Source organism: Callithrix jacchus, chromosome 1 (genome assembly GCF_049354715.1).
Source record: "Callithrix jacchus isolate 240 chromosome 1, calJac240_pri, whole genome shotgun sequence".
NCBI classification, from domain to species: Eukaryota; Metazoa; Chordata; class Mammalia; order Primates; family Cebidae; genus Callithrix; species Callithrix jacchus.
The window spans coordinates 156211727-156239063 of record NC_133502.1 but is presented as its reverse complement, the minus strand read 5'-3'; the positions used below and the strand labels follow the sequence as shown (position 1 = coordinate 156239063).

The 27337-nt window shown below is 42.1% G+C and overlaps 2 protein-coding genes and 1 pseudogene across 2 annotated transcripts; all 3 read left to right on the top strand.

Annotated features, from left to right (window-relative positions):
- The first annotated feature begins 20084 nt into the window (after positions 1-20084).
- On the top strand, positions 20085-20669 carry LOC100400944 (small EDRK-rich factor 2 pseudogene; annotated as a pseudogene).
- A 346-nt stretch (positions 20670-21015) lies between these two features.
- Positions 21016-21294, top strand: LOC128932568 (DDIT3 upstream open reading frame protein). The gene has a single exon (XM_078350182.1). It carries the CDS (start codon positions 21047-21049, stop codon positions 21149-21151), a length of 105 nt encoding a protein of 34 aa, XP_078206308.1. The 5' UTR covers positions 21016-21046; the 3' UTR covers positions 21152-21294.
- Positions 21016-21917, top strand: LOC103794361 (DNA damage-inducible transcript 3 protein). Its single transcript, XM_009000907.4, has one exon. The coding sequence runs from the start codon at positions 21176-21178 to the stop codon at positions 21686-21688; it is 513 nt and encodes a 170-aa protein (XP_008999155.1). The 5' UTR covers positions 21016-21175; the 3' UTR covers positions 21689-21917.
- The last annotated feature ends 5420 nt before the right edge of the window (positions 21918-27337 follow it).

The following is a 27337-nucleotide window of genomic DNA, read 5'->3' as shown; positions in this document are numbered from 1 at the left end:
TTTGGCATCCCTTATTTCATGTCATCTTCAGAACAATCTTCTGATGGAGACGTTTCTATTTCCATTTTGTCAATGATGAAACTGAGATTTAGAGATAAACTCATTTGCCCAAAACATTTCTCTGTCTCTCCTGACTGCTGGGAAGCTCAAGGTCGAATGTGGTCAAATATAAGTGCACAGGAGTTTGTACTTGTGTGTCTGTCGTTTCTGCCTTCATTTTTTCTCCAGCCCCTATTTTCCTATTTTCTTTCTCCTCAAATTTTATGATTTCTACTTTTTCCTGTAGTTGTAAAGCAATTTCAAATACTTTTTGGAAAAGAAAGAGATGTAAATAAATGAATGAGCTACAGCCAAGCAGTGGAAGAACCAAGATGAGAACCCCATTCCCAGATGCCTGAGTCGGCTGCATCACGTTATCTTGCTCTGGAGTGGACTACTTGCTCGGCGAAGGTTACATTCACAATAGTGGAAAGTTCACAGGAGGCCGAAAGGAGATTCCTAATCTGAAAATACCATAGGTCCTGTGCATTCTGGCTGAGGACAGGGTAGGAGTGGGAGGATTTCAGACCTGAAATCCTCCTATGGAAGCACTTAGCTCTTTTGGTGAGAGGTTCAAAGATTGGATACCCAAGAGTACAGTCCTCCAGGGAACAAACCAAGAATAGCTCCTGACTTTGGGTAGAGGCCACCCTTCACCATGGCTCAAGAAACTGACACTTTCTAGCATCTGTTTAGGAGCACAGCCCTGACTTCCAGAAGCCTTGCGCCAAAAGGTAGCTAGGCATCTACCTAAAAAAAATTCTTAAGAGCCTGAAAAGAACCATGGACCACCCACAATGATCCAAGAGCTTCACAAAGGGGCAGGAAACAAAATAAAAGGACAATAATCTACAACATCCTTGAGCGTCAGTCAGAAATAGCTATGCACTTGTAAAGGGACAGAGGAATCCATTTCAAACACATCCACATTTGGAGGGAGCTTAAGAAGTTCAAATGAAGCTACAAATTGTGACTAGGAGAAAATAAAAGGGAAATGAAAATTAGGCGCTGATATTGTGGCAGGCATTGTGCTGAATGTTTCACATGCCTTCTTCTCTCATTTAATTGAAATGACCCCCTTCTGAGAGAGATGTAAGTAAATGATTGAGGGACAGGCAGGCAGTGTCAGAGCCAAGATAACAACTCCATCCCAGGTGGGCTGTACTAACCCTGTGTGGTTAGGAGGGGAGTTAGGCTCTGGGTGGCTACACAACCTGGACAGGCTAGCAGGGTAGGATGGGACTCATCCCCAGACACATCCAATTGTAAAGCCCAGTTCTTTCCACCCAGCCACACCACTTAGGACAAACTGCGCCAGGCCCCTGTACCCTGATCCACCCAATAATGGATGCAAGCTTATACAGGCCCTGATCCAAATATCAAATGATCTCCTTTCAGAACTGCACAGATTAATCTAAAACTTGTAAGAAAAATAAATGCATGAGAACACACACACGAAAATAATGCTACACAATAATAATGCTAAAAAGACAATAATAGAAGCAGACCATATCACAAAGCAACAATAATAAAAATTGTATAATATTTAAAGAGTAAAGAACATAAATTTTTATAACACATGAAGTCCATGGCATAATTTAGCATATGATCAAGTCAGCATCAAAACTAACTGGGATAATTAACATTTATAATTATTTATTTTATGCAACTGGATCATAATTTAGAGATAAATTAATTTAGATTACACCTTATATAAAAAAACTCCAAATGGATTGAAAATAAACTATAATAATGAGCCAGATAAATAACAGAACTGAATATTTAATCATAATTTTGGAGGAATATTTATTTGGTCAATAACAAATAAATAGTGTAAGTTTCAAAAGAACGAAAAATTCAACTCTCTAGGCTGGGCACAGTGGCGCACGCCTGTAATCCCAACAGCACTTTGGGAGGCCAAGGCAGGCAGATCCCCTGAGGTCGGGAGTTCGAGATCAGCCTGACCAACATGGAGAAACCCTGTCTCTACTAAAAATACAGTTAGCTGGGCATGGTGGCATATGCCTGTAATTCCAGTTACTTGGGAGGCCGAAGCAGGAGACTTGCTTGAACCCAGGAGGCAGAGGTTGCGGTGAGCTGAGACCGCATCATTGCACTCCAGCCTGGACAACAAGAGGAAAACTCCATCTCAAAAAAATAAAAAAAGTTCAACTCTCTAACAACTTCTTGTCTATAAAATGTAACCCTCTTTAATAAAAAGAAGTGCCATTGAAGCAAAAAGAAAAGCTATTTTCAAAAACATGGCACAGATAGTTTGACTTAGTATCTGTAATGTATAAATAGCCAGTATAATTAGGACCTAGTAGAGTAGTTGGTAAATATCAATTAACACAAGACAGTCCTACAGAATAAATACATACAGTTTAATCTTAGGAAATAAAAATGTAAAGTGTAAGGAAGTACTGTTTGATACATACTTTCTGGCAGAACTGTATTTTTTTAGGGGTAGGAGTTTTTTTTTCAAAAATAATTTAATAATGGGCCGGGCACTGTGACTCACGCCTGTAATTGCAGCACTTTGGGAGGACAAGGCGGGCAGATCACGAGGTCAAGAGATCAAGACCATCCTAGCCAACATGTAAACTAAAAATCTCTACTAAAAATACAAAAAAAATAATTAGCTGGACATGGTGCCACATACCTGTAGTCCCAGCTACTCAGGAGGCTGAGGCAGGAGAATCGCTTGAACCTGGGAGGAGAGGTTGCAGTGAGCCAAGATTGTGCAACTGCACTCCAGCCTGGATGACAGAGTGAGACTCCATATCAAAAAAAAAAAAAAAAAAGTTTAATAAGATAGGTAGAATAAACAAGTCTAAAGAGCTATTGCACAATGTGAGGACTATCACCAATAAAATTGTACTTATGTGGAATCTATGCTACGTGAGTAGATTTTAGCTGCACTTATCATAAAAACAAAACCAAAACAATGCGTAACTATGGGCAATAATGGGTATGTTAATTTGCTTCACTATAGTTACCTTTTTCCTGTCTATATGTATTGTATAACATTTTGTACACCTTAAATAAACATAATACAATTTATTTTTAAAAGATAAAAATAAAAAGCACCAATCTGAGCAACATGGTAAAACCTCATCTCTAGAAAAATACAAAAATTAGTAGGGTGTGGTGGGACACTCCTGTAGACCCAGCTACTTAGGAGGCTAGATTTTAATAAACTATTAAAAGGAGCCAACTATTGAAATGGGAAGGTTACTGAGGTCAAGGCTACAGTGAGCCATGATCAAGCCACTGCACCCCAGCCTGGGCAACAGAGTGAGACCCTGTCTCAAAAAAAAAGAAAGTTAAAGAAAACAAAAGCAGCTAGATTCTTTATAAAAAAAAATTTAATTATATATAACAAAATCCTGATACTCTGTGTATTCTTTGAGCCAGTACATGGATCCTAGAAATGTATCCCAAAGAAATAATCCAAAAGCATGAAACGTTTCCACATGCAAAGATGTTCTTTGCAATATTATCTAAATGAGTAAAAAAGAAAAAAAGTTCAAATAATGACTAATAAGAGTATAATGGTGAAATAATTGTGGTATAACGACCAGATGGAATATTAGGCAGACGTTATAAGATGATGTGACAGTATTGTGCAGGGGAAAGAGGAGACTTCACAAAAATGAATGTGGACTAAGGTTGCAAGTACACATGTATGTGTGCAAATGGAAGAGAACTGGCAGGGGCCATAGCAAATGGAAAGTTTTACAAAGGAAGAATATGATGACTATTTCCCATATTCTGAATTCCCATCATCAGTATTCTAATGAAGCTTTAGCCATGACTTAAAATCTGGTTAAACTAAAGCACTGTTGAGCACCAGTGGGACACAGCAATGTGACTGCAGATACATCAGAAGGCTCTTAAGAGGAACTCACTGGACTTTGCTGCTCAGGAATACAGTCCACCTATATTATACAGGCAAGAGCATTGCTCCTGGGACAGGAAGATAATATGGCTTTAAAGGCTCTTGGCCCCTTTTGGAATATAGGTGGGTATTCATTTGTCAGTGCTGCTGTGACAGAGTGCTACAACTAGATGGCTTAAATAATGAACATGTATTCTCTGTGAATTCTGGAGGCTTGGACCCAGCCACTGATATTCTTTGCTGGAATTACCTTGAAGAGGAGATATGAGGACTGACTTAAGAAATAATCTCAATGAGGATTTTTAAAGGAGCTCCCTGACTTGGGGGTTGAGAGCTATTGAGTTCTATGATGCTCTATTAGCCCCTTCTTGCTCTGGCCTCAGCAACTTGATATAAAATGAGCATGGAATTTCCCAAGACTTATAGCTCCCATGACTGATTCTATCCCCCTTAGCTTTTTGGACTTTGGAGGCTACAGGATGGGGCAAAAGGTGGCAGAGAGGCATCAGTGTGGGCCAGCATCAGCAGAGGCAGAAACAAAAGAGGGGCATACCCACATTTGGAAACCCTAGCGTGTTCAGCAGAAACCCAGCATTGTTTAAGAGTGGCAAAGAAATATTAAAGTCAACTCAAGAATGTTTTAGACAAACTTAAAAAGACTTCTAGAAGGAGATTCTTTTGTTTTTTTTTGAGACAGAGTCTCACTGTGTTGCCCAGGTTGGAGCGCAGTGGTGCTATCATCTTGGCTCACTGCAACTTCTGCCCCCCTGGTTCAAACAATTCTCCTGCCCCAGCCTCCTGAGTAGCTGGGACTACATGTGTACACTGTCACGCCTGGCTAATTTTTTTTTTTTTGTATTTTTAGTACAGACAGGGTTTCACCATGTTGGCCAGGCTCGTCTCAAACTCCTGACCTCAGGTAATCTGCCCACCTTGGCCTCCCAGAGTGCTAGGATTACATACATGAGCCACTGCGCCCAGCCTAGAAGGAGATTCTTGAGCTCCAATGGAAATAATGTTCTTATACTATCTATATAGTTTCTTTTTTCTTTTTTCTGATGAGATGAAATCTGAACTCTATTGCATGCTTTTATGACATCCTCAGCCAATCTCTCTAGGCTCATATTTCTCTAAAGCCTGGGCACTAGCTTGACATTCCCTAAATGGATCTCATGACTTAGCACATCCACAGCTTTGTACATGCTCTTTTTCCTGCTGGGAAAGAGACTTCCTCTGGCTTTCTTACCTACAGAAGGGAGGGCTGCTGAGGCCCTGAGCAGCTAAGGCCCACCTCACATGCCATCCCAAAGAGCCCTCTGTTACACTTCATTATGACCGCTTTCTATATTTTATTCATTTGTTTTAGATTAATTTGATTATTTAGTCAGTCATTAAATATTTGTTGATGGCTGACTATTGGCCAGGGACTGTGTATAATATGCAATGGCTCGAAATGATGAGTGGGTGGATCGTTCTGTGAATTCTCAGGCGGAAGAGTGTTTGAGCTTGTGTGTAAAGGGCCAAACAACCTAACTTGGCAGCCCCTGGGAAGTAAAACAAAGGACAATTACAGATGCCATGCCCACATTCCATGGCAGGGGGCCTTTGAGAGTCCTATGTCATGAGAGCAGGATAGCTGCTAGTTCCTTGGTCAGCCTTCCCTTTCTGCATGGACTACTGCAGCCCAGACATGCAGCAGTCCTCTTTGGGATGGGAGGCTCACATCCTCAGCGTTGAGTCCAAGAAGAGAACAGTAGACATCTCTGGGCCTAGCCTGTCCCCATCTGTGATAGTGGCCACACCAGGTGGCCTAAAGAGGAACACAAAACCTCTGGGAGCAGCCTCCCCATCCTCCCATGGGAAGTCCCCCTATGGATCCCTTACTAAGGGATTCTGGAGCACCCACTGCTCTGCCTTTTGACATCAGGCAAGTGTCACCATGTGGCTGTGCCAGGTTCCCTTTCCTGAACCCAGTTCTGTGTTGGAGACAGCTCAGATCCAAAAGCACCAGGGAAAGTTACTCACCCCTTAGCCTTGTCAGGCCCCTCTGTGTTTCTGTTAGATTAGAAGAACTTTTATTTCCTCCTTGTCCCTCTATTTTTGATAGCATATACTTCCTCTATTTGCTGCCCCAATAGTTCAAGCCACTTCCACCCCCACATATCACTTCCACAAGAGAAATAAGCAGAGGTAAATGTACAGCTTCTTCCTCAGGTCCCCACAGGGTTCTGCCCTTCCTTCCACTACCACAAATGCTCCCGTTCTGGGGATTGCCATGGTCTCTTGGGACTGTAAGCTTCCCAGGGCAGGGCCTCTGCCTGCTTTATTTCTATTCCATAAGCAGAGCATGGTGCACAGTAGATATGTGTTTATTAGATATAAATAGAATACAATGAAAGTTGGCTATGCCTTTGTGTTTTGATACTCACCTTGATTTCTTACTTAAAGTCTCTCTGGGTGAATACGCATGGAAAAAGTTATGTCCTAAATATTCTGTTGTTGTTCTTCCTAAGCTGCAGAGTCTATTTCTAGACCTATGTGCAGATGAATGAACTGTTGCAGAGTAATGATGATAATAATTATAATTTTAAAAAGAATCACAGAAAGGCAAGTCTGGAACATCTCTTAGAAATCAGCTCAAACCAGCTGCGGGGGATGGCTCACACCTGTAATCCCAGCAGTTTGGGAGGCTGAGGCAGGTTAATCACCTGAGGTCAGGAGTTTGAGACCAGCCTGACCAACATGGTGAAATCCCATCTCTACTGAATACAAAAATTAGCTGGGCATGGTGGTGCATGCCTGTAGTCCCAGCTACTTGAGAGGCTATGGCAGGAGAATTACTTGAACCTGGGAGGCAGAGGTTACAGTGAGCTGACATCATGCCACTGCACTTCAACCTGGGCAAGAAGAGTGAAACTCTGTCTTAAAAAGAAAAAAAAAAAAAGAAAAGAAATCAGCTCAACCAAGCCCTATGACGAGATGGATCTTTACACTGGAGGTCTTGCAGTAAGTTTTGGGTAGACATGGGAAGAAAGTGCAAATCTCCAATCTCTCAGGCACAGCCCTCCCGCTGCATGCCTCCTCTTTATATAATCCTCTGTGCAGGATGTGCAGCATATATAGGGCCTGGGGGGATGGAGAGGCTTTAGCTGAAACTCAGCCAAATCAAGAGTAAGGCCTGCTCACAAGGCCCTTGCCACTTCTTTTATGGAGGGGCCATTGCTGAAGTAATGCTGACACCACTCTGGGTCCAGCTCACTGTACCAGCCTGTCCGGTGGTTCCTAGCACAAACTTTCCCTCTACACTGATTTTCTTCCTTGAAAAGCTCCCCTTCTCCCTCAAAAGACTGAGCCAATATCAGGGCCAAGTTTGCTACTCCATTCTTGTCTAGAGTGGCTCTCCGCATAGGCTTAGGGTTCAGTCCCTCTATACCTTCCCATCTACAGGCTTGGAAGTGCCCAGATTCACCAGTGATTCTTCCCAGGACATATTCTATTTCCCATTAGGACCAAATATTGTTTGCAAAAGACATCTGAAAAAAATGTCAGGAGCACATGTATGACTGAATGCAGAAGGCTTGGTTTTGACAGCCTCTTTGCTCCCCTGCCCAGGGCCACCCCAAGTGAGTGCTTCCTCCTGCCCAAGGACGCAGAAAGAAACCTGAAGTTCCTGAGGGGAGTTTAGCCACAAATGCAGGAGGAACACTTTCTTCACTGATATTTCAAGATGATTTCACAATCGCCAAACCACCAGCCACATGCAATCACTGGCTGAAAAGCAAAAAGTACAAGACTTTGGATTGGAAGAGAGTGTGTGTGTGTGTGTGTGTGTGTGTGTGTGTGTGTGTGTGTGTATTAAAACACAACATAATGGAATTTGAAGGAAATCCAGACAGCCAATAAAATTCCTTGTGATGACAGTGTGGGTTTAGACGAAAGGAACATGTTTGGGACAGGGAAAAGAGGGGCTAGTTCAAGTCAAGAGCTTTTGTTAAATCATCAGATATGAGAAAAAAAAATCCCCAATGCAAGCACAAAATGTTATATGCATACACAATTGTGTTTCCTAAACACAAATAAGTAAATATTAAATTAAACTCTGGGAATGCTACTGTTATTACCTTCTACATTTAATATTTTTGGGTGCTATGACATCACAAATTGAAAGAGGAAGATTTTACCAAGGCAACAAGACCACAATTAACAAAGAGTTTTTTATTTGTTTGTTTGCTTATTTGTATCAAGTCTTTGCTAAAGGAAACAATTTACTTCTAAAGTAGAATTGCAAATAAAATATAGGACACTCAGATCAAATATGAATTTCAGAAATACAACAAATATTCTTAAATATAAGTATGTCCCAAATATTGCATGGGATATACTTATGCTTAAAAAGAAACACTTTGTTGTATATCTTTGTTGATGTTGTATACCTATCTCAAATTTAAATGGGAAGGCTGCATTTTCACTTGCTGAATCTGGCAACCTTATTGCCAGACCTCCAGCCAACACACGAGTACTTCATTTTGGAAAACTGCAACAAATCTCCACCCCTCCCTCAACACTCACAGAATGCCAGCCTTGAAGCTGATCTAGTCCAGTGTCATCCCATTTTATCGATTAAAAAGCTGAGGTCAGAGAGAAGTAGTAACTTGCTCAAAGTCACAGAGAAATTCAGTGGTACAACAAGAATAAAAACTCATTCTCATTGCCCCAGTTGGGTTTGCCATGAATGACAAAGAGACCCAAGTTAACATAGGGGCCTTCACCCAGGATGATCCAAAGTTCAAACAACTCCAGAGTTTGATATAGGTGGATGTATATCTAAGGTGCTTGGGCCTATTCGCTCGAAAGTGTCAGTTAAAAGTTGAGGAATCATGAATTGCAGCAATTTTTAAATGTCCAGAACCCTTGACTCAAATGAAATAATACATGAAATCCACTGTATAAAATAAATTAAAACTGACTGCTTTGGTTGAATCAAGGTTAGGTTGCATGCCTCTTGGCCTCTCTTTCCCTACTAAAGCATCCCAAAATTATCACCATGGACTCTCTTGAGTTTCATCAAGTGCCACGGAACCACCACTAATGTGACAGAATGAGCAGCAGCTTTGGATTCAGAAACTAAAATACTAACTTCTCTGAGTCTCAATTTCCTCATCACTCAGAGAAAATAACAATTACTAATGTCAACATGAAATGGCACGCAATCATATATAAGTAAGTGCTTTGGACGCTGCAGTGCAAGGTAGCAGCAGGAGTTCATCCAGGTGTTTACTTTTTGTGCAAATGAAAGAAGAATTATTCAATGCTACTGATAAACCAATTTCTCTTTCACTTTTTATTATTACTCTTCTTGATCTTAAGAGTGAATTCTGACAGGTCCACTGAAGCTTCTGGTAACAGATTCTAAAGTACTGAGCAGACAGATTATGACCACAGTGTCTGTGAAGGCTGCTCAGGGAGAAAAAGTTACAGCAAATCTTTGGCCTTCTTTCCAGGTAGCTGGGGCTTACATTCCCTGCAGAGAAACCCCAGCTGCTGTAACCCCTGGAACCTCCAGTATCTCAGAAGAGTCTGGGAAAGGTCTAAAGCGCTTGGTTTCTCAGAAGACATTTGGACGTCCTAAAAACACCTGATATATAACTGAAGCCTGGCCGGCTCTAAGGCTTCCCTCTGGCCAGTCCATCAAGAATGGGCTTGCCCAGAGCCATGTCAGAAGTTCCATGCTTGCTACGCTTATCCCCTCCCCAGATCAGTGTCTCTTTATGCTCTCCTTTTGCACTGCCTCATGCTGAGATCTCATGCATTTTCCTCCTGCATTTCAAGTCAACATTTGTCATTCCCGAGTATTCTAGATTCTAGGTTGTTGCTTCCTAGAAACATAGTCCATGGCCCTAAGGAAATCCTGAGAAGCAGGAACCTGGAGGAGTTGATGTGGACTCTGTGGTAGACTCTTTGTGTATCCCTTGTAAGTCAAGTCTCCTCTTTGATCTTTGGTTTCTATGAAAGAGCACAGACTCTCAAGGGGATTGGGAGAACTTAAAGAAAATGGGCAAATGCAGAATGACCAGGAAAACGCTACTCAGATGTTAGATTTATATTTCCACCAGTGGTGCTAGGCTCTAATCAACTCTGTATTCTCCTACCCTAATGCCTAATACAAAGTAATTGATCAATAAACACTTGGTCTTATTAAAGAGAATTCCTGGTACTCTTCAGAAGAAAGCATTTATCAGCATACACAAAAAGATTATTGGCATTTCAAATCTTCTGCCTGTTGGATGCTTTGAATAATGAGATTCATCCTCTTGCATTAGCCTAGGTGACACGTTCTTCTAAATGGAGGATTTACCTGGTCACAAGTCCTTCTCTGGTGCTGGTTTTTGGTACATGTGAGTAAAACATGAAGGACTGTATTTTATTTGGCAGCATAAATGATAAGGACAGGACCAGTGTTGTTCAGTCTTCAGTGTGACTGAGGGGAATTGTAAATGTGCATTTATTTCTCCTCAACAGATCAATTAGCCAGGACTATGTCAGGCTGAGAAGCAAATAAATAAATCTAGAAGCCTCTACTGAAAACACCATGCCCTTGTCCCTTAAGTCTTAAGTGTCTAATGAAGCTGTTTCTTATAGTCGGACTCCTTAGTGTTATTCTCAGAGGAACATTTGCATTCAAGGGTAAGTGTAAATAATACTGCTTTGTCATTTAAAATTTTCCAGTGCACCAAAGGACCCAAAGATCTGCTCTTTATAGACATACTTTTAGACGTGGGATGGAAGCGTTCACGAGGAAACTTTGAGGCAGAACCACGTGAGATAGCTAATTGCAAATTCCTCGAATTTTGAGGTTGAGGAACTAAACTGGCAAGAAATATCACTCCTTTATAAAAAGTGGTGAAAGAAAAGGAGAAATAAAGAACATGGAGAAATCTTGGTCTTGTGCAAGCATTTCAATTTGAGACTCCTCTTAAACCATGCTAACAGGGTCTGTATTCCTCTAGCTCCATCTGACAGGTCTTCCTTGAGTATCACCCCGTTCTCTCCAGAGAGCCCAGGCTAATCCTGACCAAAAGACACTTGACTTTGTAGAACTGAAAGCCTGTCCAGGACCACTGCTGGTGTTGCCACCTCCTTGCATTTTTCTTGGAGTTTGGAGAGAGTTTTCTCATCTATGAGCTCAATTGCTTCTCTCTGTCACCCTGGAAAAAGCATATTACATGCACATACCACCAAAGAGATGACCAGCCATCGACTGCCTGTGCAAGAAGTGGGGAAAAGCCCATTTGCAATTATGAAATATTTAAACTACTAGGGATAAACGGAGTGAAGAAATTTCCTGTGACATTTATGCTTTTGGAAAACAGACTTTCCAGAGAGTAAGCAGAACCAAAACTAAATATTAATTGCCTAACAGCCACAGTTTTAACTGGATGGAATTTTATGAGATGCCCAAACTGTGCATGCTGTGTTTCTAGGCAAAAGGACTGAAAATTGTTATTTTGATTGGTTTTTCTCAACTGATTCCAGTCTTTTCATTAATCTTTATTAATGGGATGGGTAGGAAACGGAAAGCAAAGAGGATGCTTAAATTCCTTAGAATTAGAGAAACGTGACATGTAAATAAAAGTTCCCCCGCTACCCATCTCAATTCCCACTGAAGTCTGTCTTATTTAGGCAATAGAGTCATTTTTCTCTATTAAGCCAGGCTCCATCGAAAATGTCAGCATGGAATTAGAGCCACTGTGGGCAAAGCTGCATTGTAAGTGCCTGCAAATAAATTGCTTTGACCTCAGGTGCTTTTTTTCTACTTAGAATAGAATAGAGAGGCTGTGCTGTTTGCTGTACCAATGTGGGCACATATTCATGGTGTACACTTCCCCAGAACTCCAGAATAGCTGAAGTTCTTACCCAACCCCTGGTTTTACAGATGAGGAAATGTGACTTGAGAGGGTGGAAGGCCTTGACTGGGGACATTCAGACCATGCCAACTGTGAGCCAGAATTGAGGGCAGCACTTCTAGCTCAGATTGTGGTGTGTATGGCGTGGTTGTGTGTGTGTGTGTGTTGAGGTGAGACTGAAGCCAGAAAAGGATATCTCGAGGGTGACACCTAAGCTGGTGTCAAACAGTGAGCAAGAATCACAAAGGAAGGGCAAGGTGAGGGTAGGAAGAGAATACTGCAAGAGAATAGCAGTGGCAAAGTGTGAGAGGGATAGGTGTTGAAAGAACTGTAAGTTCAGTTTAGAAATGAGTAGAGATTGGGAGAGAGGAGGACCCCCAGATCATAAACCTTCGCATGTATTCTAACGGCCTCTACCTCCTTCATATGAGCTTCTGGCTCCTGAAGCGTGTAGACAAATCCCCAGCAGCTGTCCATCCTCATGCTGGGAAACTCACTGCCCACTCCCTTGGAGCCAGCTGCCTCCTGGCACTAACACCTCTCCGATCTCTGCCTCCATCTAAACCAAATCTCCTTCTTGAGGTCTCCATCCACTTCTCTCCATCTGCACTTTTGTAGGAGAAGGAGGACATGCTACCAGACATCCAGAGGCAAAGAAGACAGGGAAGAGAGAAAGAAGAAGAGGGTGAGAGAGACACTAGAGAGACCAGTGGGGCAAGAAGTAGGGTCTGTGCATTCCCACCTGGTTAAGTAAACCATGCCTTGGAAGAGTGGTCCCAGCAGACACTAGGACCCTTTTCCACTTCAGTGTTTTCCTTACGCACCAGCAGGGTGGAAGCCAAGGGAACCACAGGAGCTTCAGACCTGCCAAGGCTGACTTGGAGAGCAAGACTGAAGTTTTTGAGATTCTTTCCCAGGCTTGTCTGCTGCTCCAACTCAGCCCTATAATACTGCCCTCCATCCTCATGCCAATGCAAGCAAGATGGTCAGATGGTCACACTACACTAAGGCATTAGTGTTCAATACTTGTATCACTGGGGTTGCATTACTGTGAAACATACAAGGGGCTCTCTAAAGTTGACGGCTACTTCAGAGTGGTGACCCTTTATAGAAGCAAAATAGTACTGTCCTTACATGTGAATAGTAGCACTATCTTTTTTCATTGTCTTCAATGATTTTAAAAATTTGAGTGGAAGACATTTTATTGCTTTGGAAGAAGCAGTTACAAAATACCTGTAATTGCACTGGCTTCATCCATTGCTGGAGGGGGCTAGTGCTGGCTCACAAAAGTTAGACGTGCCTATCTCTTCTCAACTTAATGGTGAATGATGTCAACTTAGTAGCTTGAAGACAGCCATGATGGAAGAATTTACACCATGGGTATTGGCAAAGACTTCAAATTATTTTTGGAGGGGTGAGGAAGGGTGGAAAATCATGACATTTATTTTGTCTCATTCCTGGGAAGAACTACACAAAGCCAACACTCAGAACATAAAACTAAATTCTTGGCATGGATGAAGTACAGAATTCCACTACTTTGGAATGAATTAAAAAGTAAGAAATACCGCACCTTTAATAAAAGCTCTTCAATGACTTTAGAACAAACAAAAATCACTATTTTTATTTTGCTCCAGAACAGGGATTCTTTCCAGAGTACAATGACAAGAGAGACTTGAATTTAGAATCAGAAGACAAAGGGTTATATCTGAGCTTTACCATTGATTAGATAAATGTGCTCCAGGTTAGTCTCTCTCATTCTTTCTCTTTTTTTTTTTTTTTTTAGACAGAGTTTCACTTTGCTGTCCAGGCTGGAGTGCAGTGGCACGATCTCTCCTCACTGCAACCTCCACCTCCCAGATTCAAGCAATTCTCCTGCCTCTGCCTCCCTTAGCTGGAATTACAAGCATGCACCACTATGCCCAACTAATTTTGTATTTTTAGTAGAGATAGGGTTTCACCATATTGGCCAGGCTGGTCTTGATCTCCTGACCTCAGGGGATCTGCCCAACTTGGCCTCCCAAAGTGCTGGGATTACAGGTATGAGCGACCACATCCAGCCTGGTTTAGTCTTTGAATCTTAGTTTCTACATCTCTAAAATGAGGTTGACAAATGACTTCCTACTTTGATTGTGAGAATAAAACTAAATAATAGACATGAAATATAGAGCTCTAAGAAAACATCAGACAATAGGATGAATCACAGAAGATGGAAATTGTGGGAACCATCTCACAAACCAAATGAAGAACTCCTTTCTTCTTTTAAGGGGAGTTGCATTCCTCCAGGTGGATTTAACATATTTCCATTATTGACCTGGTACTTTCACCTGCATGAACTATTGTGATCTGGGCCAGCTCCACAGAAGAGCTGTGAAACAGTCCTGCGCAGGTGGAGGAGGCTGCATCACCCTCCTTGCCCTCTCTGCTGGTGATGCTGGTGATGACTCTCTTGGGCACCATCACAGCCTGATGTTGGCAAGGATGGTAGCTCTAGAAACTCTTCCAGCTGCAACATGTCTAATCACTGGAGAGTCTCTAGATTCATGAGGAAACAAATCTAACTGTGCTGTGACCACATTTTCTTTCTCTAAGATCTCTAGAGAAAGAAGTGTCTGTTGCAGTGTTCCGGTTTTATTGCTGCATAACAAATCACTCCAACACTGAGTGACTTGGATTAACCATTTTTGTACACTCACTGATTCTGTGGGTTGGAGATTCAAAGTGAACAGGTTTTACCCTATTCCACAATGAAGCCTCATCTGGGAAAACTCAAAGACTTGGGATAACAAAGCAGACAGGGACTGGAGGCATCTGGAAGTGTATACACTCACACATCTTGCTGCCAGGAGAGACCTCATTCCACAGCTGGGGTTGTCATCCAGAGAACCTGTACATGGCCTCTATATGTGACCTGGGCTTCCCCACAGCATGGCAGCCTCAGGCTTCTTCAGTGTCAGCTCTGAGCTCCAAAGGCAAATGTTGCAGCCACAAAGGCAGAGGCCCCTTTCAATCCCTGTCCCTGATCTTGATGACCTAGCCTCAGAAGTCACTCAGTGTTTCTTTGGCAGCATTTTGTTTCTTCCAAGCAAGCTGGGAGCCCTGCCCAGATTCAAGAGGAGAAAATTATACTCCACTTCTTGATGGGAAAGTAATATGGTTCCAGAAAAACAGGTGGAATAGGAGGTTGCCGTTCTTGGAAAATACAATCTCCCACAGGTAGCAGCAGATATTTCTCACTCGAGGCATTCACCTTTCTACCCATATATGAGGATAGATACACTTGCTATGTCTGGCCCAGGCCTTCATAGAGGTTTGCTCTTTTTACGCCCAGGACTGGATCAGATAAATCATTCCTTCATGGTTTTCCCATTAAAAATATTTTGTAAACACCCTGGGGTCCAAAGTCAGGACTTGCTTATCTGAAACCTCCCATCCATATGCTGCTCCTGGCATAGAACAGGACTCCGAAATATTGAATTATTGAATGGGATTATTAGATTATTCAGATTCTTATAGAATATAATGATGATTTGAATAAGCATTTATATAGTGTTTATTAATGCAGGTACTGTTACAAGTGTTTAGAGATATTAATTCATTTAATCCTCCAAGGAGCTTTAGGAGGTGGGAGCTAATATTACCCCATTTTACAGACAAAAAAGTCAAAGCACAGACAGGTTTAATGATTTGTCCAATATCAGGTAACTAATGTTAAATTATGTTTAGACTACAGCTACCCCCATACATATTTTAAGTTCAGCACAAAGGTTTCTCTATATATCCTGAACTGTACAGAACTGGATGTGTTAACAGACTGTAATCTATTCTTGTACCAATTTTATTTATTTATTTTGAGACGGAGTTTCGCTCGTTACCCAGGCTGGAGTGCAATGGCTCGATCTCGGCTCACCGCAATCTCCGCCTCCTGGGTTCAGGCAATTCTCCTGCCTCAGCCTCCTGAGTAGCTGGGATTACAGACACTTGCCACCATGCCCAGCTAATTTTTTGTATTTTTAGTAGAGACGGGGTTTCCTCATGTTGACCAGGATAGTCTCGATCTCTTGACCTCGTGATCCACCCACCTCGGCCTCCCAAAGTGCTAGGATTACAGGCTTGAGCCACGCGCCCGGTCCTCTTGTACCAATTAATTAGAGAGTTTCACCTAATCCAAGGTAGCCAACTTTTCAACTGTGTTCAAACTGTAATCCATCCAGCTGCTTCTGTACCTTACTCCCATTTTCTGTGCACCATTTTCCTTTTTCTGTCCATAAATGTTATCCAACCACAAGGCAGCTCAGAGTTACTCTGAACTCATTCTGGTTCTTGGAACTTCCTGATTCATGAATCGTTCTTTGCTCAATTAAAGTATACTAAATTTAATTTGTCTAAAGTTTTTCTTTCAACAGATGGCATCAGAAGTGGGGTTTGAAGTAGAACCTCCAGCGGGCAACCCCTAAGAGCATCAAATGACCAAGCAAGGTGCCCACGGGCCCACTGTGTCCATTGCTCTCTCACAACAGCTGGGGATGGTGTGTACATTCACTCTTGGATTCTGAGGCTGCATAGATTTGTTTTTTGAACTGCTTGAGTTTGTTTGAGCAAATGTTTTATCCAAACCGGATTTAGTAGTCCCAACAGAAACTGGCCTGGCTCTTGGATGAGATTGGATCTGGTAATTAACCAGATTAGATTCAGTTAGAGGCCTAGGTGTCTGACTGGGTCAGACAAAAACTGGTAGTAAATGGCAATCCTACAGAAAATGCCTTGGGAACTCTAGCATTCAGAAATTCGCAGAGATTTTGTCTCAAAACATGCCAAACTGTATATAACTGAATGTGTAAACCTAAGTGTCCATCAATGAATAAATGAATTTAAAATATATAAACATATATATCTTTCTAATATATGTATACATCTTATATACGCTAATATGGCTTTGGCCTGGTAGTTTGAGAAGGCAAGCAATGAATACATTGACTCATTTTATCCTCACAGTCACCCCTCAAGGCAGGAACGAATATTCCCATTTTGCTGATATGGGAATCAAGGCATACTGAGTTTTAAGTAAGTTTTTCAGTCACACACAAAGTAACTTATTCTTGTACCAATTACAGAGTTTCAGCCAATCCAAGGCAGCCAACTGTTTAAACTGTATTCAAATAAGGCAGACATCCAGCTGTAACCAACCCTTTCACTGTGTGCTTAGGTAGGAATGAATTATTGGCTAAGTTGATCAAAGGGATCAGAAAGCCAAAGCCAATATTCAATGTAAAAATAGTGAAACAGCCGGGGGAAGGGGTGCCCAGAGAAACCCCAGCCAGCCTGCACACTGCGGGGAGTGCACGTTGAGTTGGAGCCACCACCGACATTCACAGGATTTGCAGTGGGGAGGAGCCCGACACCTCCTCTTCCTGTGTGGAACCCGGGATTCAAATTGCCAGGCCAGAAGTACACCAGCAGGGACTCTAGCTTTGCAGAGGGTCCCTGTTTCCCATATCACCCAATAAAACCCTGCCTTACTCACCCTTCAAGTTGTCTGCAAGCCTAATCTTTTGTGGCCATGAACCAAGAACCCCATCTTTATCTGAGTTAACGAAAAGTGCTACAATAATAGGACCCTTAATTTTTGAAGAACCGAGCTCTCCATTTTCTAGCTATAGAAGCAGAAAACACTTAACAATGTTGGTGAAATCTTACTAAAGATAAAATTACAATAGAACATTCCAAATGAACGACCCTGCACTTTAGGAAGTGCATTTAACAGTGAGGGCTCCTGAAATTAGGCTCATCCAGGAATGCCTAGTGATGTGCAAAAGCTTCTAAAAAGATTCTAAGATTATTATTGTTTGTTTGTTTTTGAGATGGTGTCTCACTCTGTCGCCAGGCTGGAGTGCAGTGACATGAACTCCACTCACTGCAACCTCCGCCTCCTGGGTTGAAATGATTCTCCTGCCCCAGCCTCCTGAGTAGCTGGGACCACAGGTACACGCCAGCACACCCAGCTAATTTTTGTATTTTTTTAGTAGATACAGGGTTTTGCCATGTTGGTCAGTATGGTCTCCATCTCTTGACCTCATGATCCACCCACCTCAGCCTCCCAAAGTGCAGGGATTACAGGCATGAGCCACCACCTCCGGCCTTATTATCTTTTTAAAAGGCAAATAGGAAGTTTAAGCAACTAATTGATAAGAAAAACTGAATCTGCTAACTTTTCTCTTCTGCCCTGAAGGTGAAAAGAAAGTTGGTTGGAGTACTTATAAAAGGTAGCCCTCAGGTCAAGTGGGCTTGATTCTTTTTCAGAGCTATCCATGCTGACTTCAGGCATAGAGAATGCTTTCCCAGACCTATTCTTTAGTGGGTTTCATCCTGGACTCTGTAATTTTAGCTAAGAAACAGACACTAAGTTTAAAAGTCTACTTACTGAACTAAGTTGGTCTCCAAAATACATCTTTCTGGCATTTAGCTAGCTATTTAAAAATCATTTTATATAATCTATAAAGGAAATCTTTAAGATTGACTACTCTGTGCACTGGGAAGAGAGGGAACACTGAGTCACTAGAAACTCTTACAGGTAGATTAGGTTTACATAACAAGTCTTACCCTTAAGGTGATTTTCCCAGCCATCTTGTCTTAACTGGGCTCTTACCTACACCCTCCTTAGCTGGTTTGAGCAAATGATGGTACAATGTTTAGGCCTGAAGTCTCTGTGCTTTTGAGATACACATTTTCTCCTTTGTTTCACCTAAGAGGCATCCCTTTAGAAGTGCAATGTAGGATTATGTAACTAACAGTTACTTAGGACAATGATACAGGTAATTGAAAAATGGATAGTCTGAATAAAGAAAAATTATTTGTAAACTGGCTAATGAAAAATCTTCATGAAAGCTGTAAGATGTACTTCTGTGTCTGTATAACTATGTGTCTATATACGTTATATGTATGTGATATGTCCATGTGATCTAAAATGATATTTGTTAGATAAAGCTAGTTTTAAAATTGTTGATATAATAAAATAGGAATATTTCCAGAATTGTCAGCATTAAATATATTTCAAATATTTTTGCCTGGATCCACTGATCAGACAGGTTTATGCTGTCTCTAATACATGTTTTAAAGTAACAAAACTACTGCTTCTGTAATATTTTTGATACTTGCTTGATTTGTCTGTAAGCTAAAGCTACAAGGGCTGGCTTCTGGGCTCTTCTGAAGCCTTGCACACATCTTACTGTGAGCTTATATAAATATTTGGTTTTAAGCCTCTGGATACTGGGACCTGGCCAAGTGGCTATTGTGGGCTTGGGGACACACCCTGTGTTCTCAATGCCTGGGCCACCAGCTCCAATGAAGAGCCAGGTTCAATATGGCCCAGCTTTGCTTCTTGGTTATACAAGGAAGAGTTAGATCCTCCAGGCCTTCTCTTTACAGCTCTGTCATGTGTTCCGACCTGTACACCTACTGTGTGAATTCAGGACTCAGAAGGTCCCTGCCTTTCATACTCTTTCCTGGGTGCCATGTGGTATTTGAGGCTCAGTATGACAGAAGACATTAGATAGAGTACCTGTTTCATAGTTTCAACATTCTTTTCACTAATTTAAAAATCTTAAGGATGCATTATGTTAAATTAAGTAATAGATAATCATAAAATGTTTGAGTCATTTTTAAGTTATAAAATACTAAAAGATTAATTATTAAACATAAGCTTAAGTTTCTACACTTTATCTTATTTTATATCATATAGAAAAGCCAAATATATTTAGATCTGTTAGCAAACAAAAAAAAAATTGAGGAAACATATCTTTTATTTTATTTTATTTTTTTGAAATGGGAGTCTTCTGTGTTGCCTAAGCTGGTTTTGAATTCCTGGGCTCAAGGGATCCTCCTGCCTTGGCTTCCCAAGGTGCTGGGATTACAGGTGTGAGCCACCATGCCCAGTTGGGAACACATCTTTCTAAAAAATTATGAAATGTTTTTTTATCTCTAAATGCTGATAGAAAACAGTTCAAATTACTTCCTAGGGTTTTCACTGGAAATTAGAGTTACTAAGGGTTGAAATTATACTTAATTTTAATTGTAATACTTAATTGTAGTTAAAACTATGAGACATAAAAAAAATAATTCTGTATATAGAGTGTATTCGGTGAGACAGGGACAGAAGAAGGGGATGCAACAGAGGCAGGTCAGAGCTGCTGCCCTGCCTTAGCCATGACTGTGGTAACCAATGTGAGCTTGCCCACCAGAAGAATATGAAGAAGCAGAGTGACTTGGTGAAGGGAAAGCACCAAGATGATGATGGGCTTTCTGCTGCCTCCTGCAAGCAGAGGGACTTGGAGATCATGCAGCAGAAGCAGAAAGAGACAAATGAAAAGACGGAGGACCCAGACGAGGCATGGTGGCTCATACCCATAATCCCAGCACTATGGGAGGCAAGTGGATCACTTGAAGTCAGGAGTTCGCGACCAGCCTGGCCAACATAGTGAAATCCCGACTCTACTAAAAATACAAAAAAAAAAAATTAGCCAGGTGTGGTGGCACACATCTGTAATCCCAGCTACTTGGGATGCTGAGGCAGGAGTCTCTTGAACCCGGGAGGTGGAGGTTGCAGCAAGCCAAGATCGTACCACTGCACTCCAGCCTGGGCGACAGAGTGAGACTTTGTCTCAAAAAAAAAAAAGGAGGAGGAGGGAGGACCCAAGTAGATTTGTGGCTTTGTGTCCAACTCTCTTGCCCTTTGCCACTGTGCCTGGAGCCAGTCCAACCATCCTCGCGTTTCCTCCTGTAGTGCTCACGGGTCCAGTGCCAATGGCATTCTGTTTGCCTTGAGTCTGTAGGGCGTACCTTTTGTGCTTCCTTCCCCTCAGGTAGGCTCTCTCCTCCTGGGCCACTCCTCAAGGTCAGGTGGTTACCCCTTCCCAGTGTTTTTATTCCTGTGGGGCTCACCCCAAAATATTAAAAGTCACATTGTAATTCAAATAAATAAATAAAGTGAGATGTGTGTTTTTCAGTGAAGAACATTATAAAAAAGACATGAGGACGAGTATGTTGTTAAAGTAATATTGTCTCTTTTTAAAGTTATGTAAAGTTGTTTCAAAATGAAGGAAAACATGCTGTAGATAAAACTAAATGAATATAAAAAGTTGGGGAAAGAAAAAGATGAAAAGAATTTTGTGAGAGGTCAGAGGCTTAAGTCTAAGGCACGGAAAATATCATGTTGAAGATGAGCGGGTGGCAGCGACAGAGCCAAAATCAGAGCTGGAACCTGAGGAGAGAGTGTTCAAGGAGGAAGTGTATCTTCATACATCACCACACCTGAAAGCAGACTGACCCAACTGCAGAGATGGCCGCTGAGTCACTGCCTTTCTCCTTCGGGACACTGTCCAGCTGGGAGCTGGAAGCCTGGTATGAGGACCTGCAAGAGGTCCTGTCTTCAGATGAAAATGGAGGTACCTGTGTCTCACCTCCTGGAAATGAAGAGGAAGAATCAAAAACCTTCACCACTCTTGACCCTGCCTCTCTTGCTTGGCTGACCTCTGAGGAGGAGCCAGGACCAGCAGAGGTCACAAGCACCTCCCAGAGCCCCTGCTCTCCAGATTCCAGTCAGAGATCCCTGGCTCAGGAGGAAGAGGAGGAAGACCAAGGGAGAAACAGGAAACGGAAACAGAGTGGCCACTTGCCAGCCCGGGCTGGAAAGCAACGCATGAAGGAGAAAGAACAGGAGAATGAAAGGAAAGTGGCACAGCTAGCTGAAGAGAATAAGCGGCTCAAGCAGGAAATCGAGCGCCTGACCAGGGAAGTAGAGGTGACCCGGCGAGCTCTGATTGACCGAATGGTGAATCTGCACCAAGCATGAACAGTTGGGACCATCACTCCCCAACCCGGACCACACTACCCGCTTTTCTCAGAAGTGGCTACTGACCACCCTCTCACTAGTGCCAATGATGTGACCCTCCATACCACATATTCAGGGAGGAGGCTTGGAGTTAGACAAAAGGAAAGGGTCTCAGCTTGTATATAGAGATTGTATATTTATTTATTACTGTCCCCATCTATTAAAGTGACTTTCTATGAAAAAAAAAAAAGAATTTTGTAAGAGATTATAATTTTATAAGATTACAAGAGATTATATAAGAGATTAAAAGAGATTATTTTATAAAATATAAGATGTCCATTGTATGGAAATCTTCTTTTTTGTGTTCAAAAGCTGACTGAGATTAGATGTATTTGTTTATGAGGATTTTTTTTAAGAGATGGGATCTTGCTCTATCACCCAGGTTGGAATGCAGTGGTACAACCTTAGCTCACTGCTGCCTCCAACTCCTGGGTTCAAGGGATTTTCCTGTCTCAGCCTCCTGAGTAGCTAGAACCAGAGGTGTATCCCACCACTCCTGGCTTTTCTTTTTATTTATTTATTTATTTATTTATTTTTCTGGTTTTTTTAGACGTAAGGGTCTTGAATGTTACCCAAGCTGGTCTCAAACTCCTGGCCTCAAATGATCCTCTTGCCTCAGCCTCTCAAAGTGGTGGGATTACAAGTGTGAGCCACCACACCCACCCTCTATTTATAAAACTTTCTTAAAATTAATTTTAGTACTGATAATACACTAATACTAAAGTTCGATTTTCTCCTTTGAATAAGAGGTTTTTATAGTATTAATAAGAGAGAGCAAAAGAAATATTGTTCACCCTTTAGGTAAGCCGCAAAAAAAAAAAAAAAAAAAAAAGAGAGAGAGAAGAGAAGGAGAGACAGATTCTGTTTCATGTTGTCATTATTAAGTCTTTTGATTATTTGGAAAACTGATCCTCCTCTCCATCAAAGAATAAACATTTTTGCTTTTTAAAACCTTTTCATGGCCAAGCGCGATGGCTCGCACTTGTAATCCCAACACTTTAGGAGGCCAAGGTGGGCGGATCACCAGGTCAGGAAATCAAGACCATCCTGGCTAACACGGTGAAACCCCATCTCTACTAAAAACACAAAAAATTAGCCAGGCTTGGTGGCACATGCCTGTAGTCCCAGTTACTCAGGAGGCTGAGACAGGAGAATCGCTTGAAGCTGGGAGGTGGAGGTTGTAGTGAGCTGAGATTGTGCCATGGCACTCCAGCCTGAGCAACAGAGCAAGACTCTGTCTCAAAAAAAAAAAAAAAAAAACACACACACACACACACACACAAAAGACCTTTTAATTATCACTTTGGGTAAATGAATGACTATGATTGACCTGTGATGCGATTTTGATTATGTTTTATACCTTTGACATACTTTCCAGGCTTCTCAAAATCAGATTTCAAGTTCTGAAATTAACTCTCTATGACCTCAAACTATTAATAATTGAGGTGTTCCAAAGGGTCCCTGAAGCATCCAAAAAAGAAATAATAAAGAGACTTGTTTGATAAATCATATGGAAGCATTGTCAAATAAGAAATAATATGATCTAGTGTGGTGGCTTATGCCTGTAATCCCAGCATTTTGGGAGGCTGAGGTGGGAGGATTGCTTGAGGTCAGGAGTTTGAGACCAGCTTGGGCAACATAGTGAAATCCTGTCTCTACAAAACAATAAAAAGTAAAAAATAAAAAATAGCTGGGAATGGTGGTGTGTGCCTGTAGTTCCAGCCACTCGAGAAGCTGAAAAACAAGTAAACAGAAAGAAATGATGTAAATATTGTTTAACCTTCTTCAAGTTATATTCGTATGGATATGTTATTAGTACGTGTTCCAAAATTATATGAGATTTATAAAATTCTGGCCAGGCACAGTGGCTCATGCCTGTAATCCTAGCACTTTGGGAGCTCTGGGCGGGCAGATCACCTGAGGTCGGGAGTTTGAGACCAGCCTGGCCAACATGGTAAAACCCCATCTCTACTAAAAATACAAAAAATTCACCGGCTATGGTGGTAGTAGTCCCAGCTACTTGGGAGGCTGAGGCAGGAGACTCAATTGAACCTAGGAGGCAAAGGTTGCAGTGAACTGAGATGGCACCACTGCACTCCAGCCTGGGTGACAGAGTGAGAGTTTGTCTCAAAAATAAAATAAAGTCTGATATTATCAGTCATAATTTGCTTATTGTGTTAAATTTTTGTAAGTCACACAAGCAAATTTTCTTATCAATTGCATCTTGAGCCAAGACCATTTTAAGTCTTGCCCACATTTAATTGCTTAATGGTTATGCATTTATTGAAAGCTCTTTACAAGCAAGTAAAATTCTAAAGTATTGTATCTTTAAGCAGGTTGGCTCCTGCAAAGGATGGAAAGCACCCTGACAAAAACTCTTAAATACAGATATCTGATTACTGTATGATCATTTGGACTAAGAATTCCCAGAACTCTAACAAAAGAATGGCTGGTTTATAAAACTGCTAACTCAAACAGGATAAGAATTAATTGAATACCAAAGAAATACTCTGCCAGATTTTCATGCTACAGCAGCCAGTACCAAAATTGTTAAGATATGCAATTTGAACGAGCTCCGTGGTCCAAGTCAAATTACCTATGATAACCCATTTAATAAACAATGTTATGTACCTGAATTGGAGAAACCAAGTTGGTATTTAAGAGGATATAAATCCAATGTTAAGCATGGATTAAGTGCAAATCATTCTTTGCACAATTAAGCCCTGTTAAATTTAATTTGTCTAAAGTGTTTCTTTTGACACTAATAAGTAGCAAAGCCAGGATTTGAACCTGGTAGTCTGGTGCCCAAAACCCACTTTCTTAACCACTATACCACAGTGCCCCCAAGTTATCAGGAGCATCTGTTAAATACACAGGCTGTTAAGAGTCCAGTGGTGATTCTCTTACCTTCTTGCACTTATTTAAGCCCTTGCCTCTTTCTTGTCCATATCTTCTTCTGTAATGCAAAGGAGATGGACTAGATTTCTAGGGACCCTCCAGCCCTCCTGTGTGTGCTGTATCTTCACAAGTGGACTACACCCAAAACTAAACCTTTTATGATACAAGCTTTTATTGTCTGTAAGGAAGAACTTAACGGAAGCTTTCAAAGGTTATTGAGGACCCAATGTCCTGGGATAAAAAGCTGTAAACTAGAATATAACATTCATTTCCAGTCCTTTGTCCTAGGAATGTATACTGAGCACCAGTTGGTGCTGGATTCGGTGTCATCCACTGGACATCACAGTGAGTGGGAGCCACGCAGGCCCTTCCTCATGGAGCTAATAGCCTGGGGGTAAGGGTCAGGCCAGGGGTGGGACCCACCAAGCAACACAGATTGAAGAATTACAAGGGAGATGAGACCCAGCGAGGTGGCTCACATTTGTAATCTCAGCACTTTGTGAGGCCAAGGCTGGCAGATCATGAGGTCAGGAGTTGGAGACCATCCAGTATGGTGGTGAAACTCCGTTTCTACTCCAAAATACAAAAATTGGCTGGGTGTGGTGGCACACACCTTTAGTCCCAGCTACTCAGAAGGCTGAGGCAGGAGAATCACTTGAACCTGGGAGGTAGAGATTGCAGTGAGCCAAGATCATGCCACTACACTCCAGCCTGAATGACAGAGTGACTCCATCTAAAAAAATAAACAAACAAAACAACAACAACAAAAAAAACGGGAGATGAGTGTGATGCTTGGGATGCCATGAGCAATCATAGCAACAGGACCTGGCCTTATGACAAGGATCAAAAGGACATGATTTCTATTTTGTGATCATGGCCGGCTCTGAAAGTTTGTTTTCTAGGACTGCTGAGGGCTCTGCCTGAGAGAGACACGATGTTTTAGGCCACACCGCCTTTTCTTGACATCATATGTTCGCCCAGCCTACTCTCATTGCCCGAGTAGCAATGACAATAAGGCAAATGACCTCAGGGTGATATTTGGATCCCTGCTTCTCATTTCATCAATACTGCAAAACTGGCATGACAACTAGAAACCCGATAGATGGACCGCAAGTGCTTTCCCCCTCTGAGTGGCCATGACTGGGCGCCTTTCCACTCAAAAAGGGACCAAAAGAGGAGTGGGCAGGGCTGACCGGGTGGGCCTGCAATGGGGAAGCAGCAGGCAGGAAGATGCTACAAATTGGAGCACTCCAGCCTGAGCTGCTTGGAGTCGGTCCTAATGTTGCCTGACTGCCCCATCAAAAGATGGTAAGGGGAGCTGGTGAAATGTAAATGCCTTCCATTTGTTCCACTCAGGGTGCTATTAGGAGCACATGGAAAGAATTTTGGTGTCAGATTTTTATCCAAAAAGCCACACTCAGATAATGGAATATTTTGCTTACGTAATAACCTGCTTCTTATAGGATTTCCCTCGTATTTTTTTAAGCTCTCCTGCTTCAAGCCTCGCTCACAAAAGCAAGCTTGTCCAACCCGTGGCCCACAGGCCACACGTGCAGCCCAACACAAATCTGTAAACTCTTAAAATATTACGAGGTGTTTTTGTGATTGTTTGTTGTTGTTGTTTTGAACTCATCAGCTATCATTAGTGTCAGTCAGCATATTTTTTGTGTGGCCCAAGACGACTCTTCCAATGTGGCCCAGGGAGGCCAAACGATCAGACACCCCTACACAAAAGCAAAGCTTTGATTTCTTTTTATTCTCATCCTTTCACTTTCATCTTCACAACAATGGCAGCAGCTCCACAGTTAAGCTCCTACAGCGTGGCGATGCCTCCCAACCCTTGGTACTTCCAAACAACCCTTTGACATCAGTAACGACCTTCTCCCCTCACAGCTGAGGCTGCAAAGATTCAGAGAAACAAACTCACTGATCCAACTTCATGCATCGGAGCAGTGGTCAACTGAGTGAGGATCTTCCTGAAACCACAGGCGCCTACCCAGCCCTTGATCATGCTGTTTCCCACCCCAATCATAAGTGCCACAGAAACTCGAAGACACTGGAATCCTTATGGTTCTCCTCAGCTGATTCCATTTATAGTTCCTGGCCGGGCATGGTGGCTCAGGCCTGTAATCCCAGCACTCTGGGAGGCCAAGGCAGGCGGATCACCTGAGGTCAAGAGTTCAAGACCACGGCAAAACATTTCCTAGCTGAGCGTGGTGGTGCACACCTGTAATCCCAGCTACTCAGGAGGCTATGGCAGGAGAATCACTTCAGCCCAGGAGGTGGAGACTCCAATGAGCCAAGATGGTGCCACTGCACTCCAGCCTGGGACAGAACAAGAGTGGGTCTCAAAAAAAAAAAAAGTTCCTATGTTTAGTCACTCCCTGCAAATGTTTTTCTGTTTTTTTGTTTTGTTTTGTTTTGTTTTATTTTTGGGCTACAGACTGATTCTCACTCTGTCACCCATGCTGGAGTGCAGTGGCATCATCTCGGCTCACTGCAATCTATGCATCCCAGATTCAAGCAATTTTCCTGCCTCAGCCTCCTGAGTAGCTGGGATTATAGGTGCCCACCACCACAAGTAGATAATTTTTGTATTTTTAGTAGAGACAGGGTTTCACCATGTTGGCCAGGCTGGTCTCGAACTCCTGACCTCAGGTGATCCCACCCGCCTCAGCCTCCCAAAGTGCAGGGATTATAGGCATGAGCCAC